The following is a 1,648-nucleotide window of genomic DNA, read 5'->3' as shown; positions in this document are numbered from 1 at the left end:
TGCTGTCTTCCTGAATGCATAACTTACATTTCACAGGTATATTCTCCATCTGTAAATGTTAGAAAGCCATGGAAATATTTCCATTTTTCTGTCAGAAGTGCATGAGCCTTCTGCTTTGGGATTCTCCCCTAAACTTCACAGATTTCAGTGAACGAGCGCCGCCGCGCGCTTTCACACCAAACAGACTGAGCTCAATTAAATAGGAGCGCAATAATTCTGACTAAAATATAAATTTCGCTGAAATATTTGTAGTTGGACAATAAATGTGACATGTAGAATTTTAAACCTAGAAGTAAGTCTATTTTTATGATAGCACTGACTGTAATGGGGTAATCAAAATAGCCTAACACAACTCTGTGCTTTTGATCTCATTTATTTTCATTTTTAGTTTAGTTAACTTCCACTTTAAAAGCCTTATTTTTGTTTTTAGATTGCAATGTTACAATGTTAGAATGAAATGTGATTTTAACCCTTTTTTGCACATAATACAGAGGCTTACATGGTTACATTCACTTTATTTGTTTTCATAGCCTTTAATATGTATTGTTTTGTTGGACAACATTGGGCGGTAAGTGAAATATATATATTAAATACAGATTTTTTTTAAAATGCAAAAACAAAAATTTAAAATAAATAAAATTATATCGGCCACCCTGCTTTCCAAGATATAGGCATCGGCATCGGCTGTCAAAAAACCCATATCGGTCGACCACTATTAATAAGTGGTAAATATCAAAATTCTATACTACGTTTTATTTGTATACTGCTTAGTAAAAATCTAATTATTTTCAATTCTACAAGTGAATTTAGACATCATAACATTATGTATGTTATGGGGAGCCACATGTCACGTCACTCATTATATTGAACAGTATAAAAAAATTTGATTTGCTATTAAATTTAACTTTTATTAAATTACTTTTTTTTTTTTTAAGATTTAAATGAATGTTGGATGATGGCAATCCTGAATGTATCTGAACGTAAAAATAGGGAAAATAAGCAGTTACCTATCCAATATCGATAAAAAGTCTCTAATATCAGCCTGTAACTGATATGCATTCCTAAGCAACAGCAAGTTGCAAGTCATGAATAATAGCTGTGATATGTTCTATCCCAATGTCCTGATTCAATAGGGAATATGTCAGCACAGAAAAGAAAACTCTTCATCCAGTCGTTTCTTGCCATTCATACTTTCAGACGGTGGTCAGGGCAAGGCTACGGCATTGTTTTAACTTCCCGACTTAAGTTTCAATTGTCTATGCAGATGACTTTGCCATGGGGCAGCCTGTCTAGCCTAAAGCTTGACTGCAGGTCTCAGAGTGATGATGGTCCCATCATGTGGGTGAGACCAGGAGAGCAGATGGTCCCCACTGCCGATATGCCCAAATCTCCATTCAAGAGACGAAGGTATGTGCTTTATTTTTGATTCAACTGCAAAAGAAACGTCTTTTCTTAAAGATAAGTGTTACAAGCTGTTTGTAGCGCAACCCTCTACATTGCGAGTAAATCACTCGCATATGCGACTAAATCTTCACTCTGGGCGACTAAATGATGTCCAATATTAGCCAATTGCTAATAAATTCTCAGATTTTACTCGCCAGTGTGTGAGTTGGAGGCTAAGTATAAGTTTAGCTCAGATATATTTTCA

The 1,648-nt window shown here is 35.0% G+C and overlaps 1 protein-coding gene across 1 annotated transcript in view; it reads left to right on the top strand.

Moving 5' to 3' along the window:
* Positions 1-1,648, top strand: part of LOC107716162 (round spermatid basic protein 1-like) — a 22,026-nt gene that overhangs the window by 13,055 nt on the left and 7,323 nt on the right. Inside the window, exon 4 of the mRNA XM_016522523.1 lies at positions 1,265-1,407. Within this exon, the coding sequence (XP_016378009.1) occupies positions 1,265-1,407 (143 nt within the window). The remainder of the gene's footprint in view (positions 1-1,264; positions 1,408-1,648) is intronic.

Source organism: Sinocyclocheilus rhinocerous, unplaced genomic scaffold, assembly GCF_001515625.1.
Source record: "Sinocyclocheilus rhinocerous isolate Xijiao unplaced genomic scaffold, SAMN03320098_v1.1 scaffold148, whole genome shotgun sequence".
Classification (NCBI taxonomy): domain Eukaryota; kingdom Metazoa; phylum Chordata; class Actinopteri; order Cypriniformes; family Cyprinidae; genus Sinocyclocheilus; species Sinocyclocheilus rhinocerous.
This window is presented reverse-complemented; position numbering and strand designations above follow the sequence as displayed.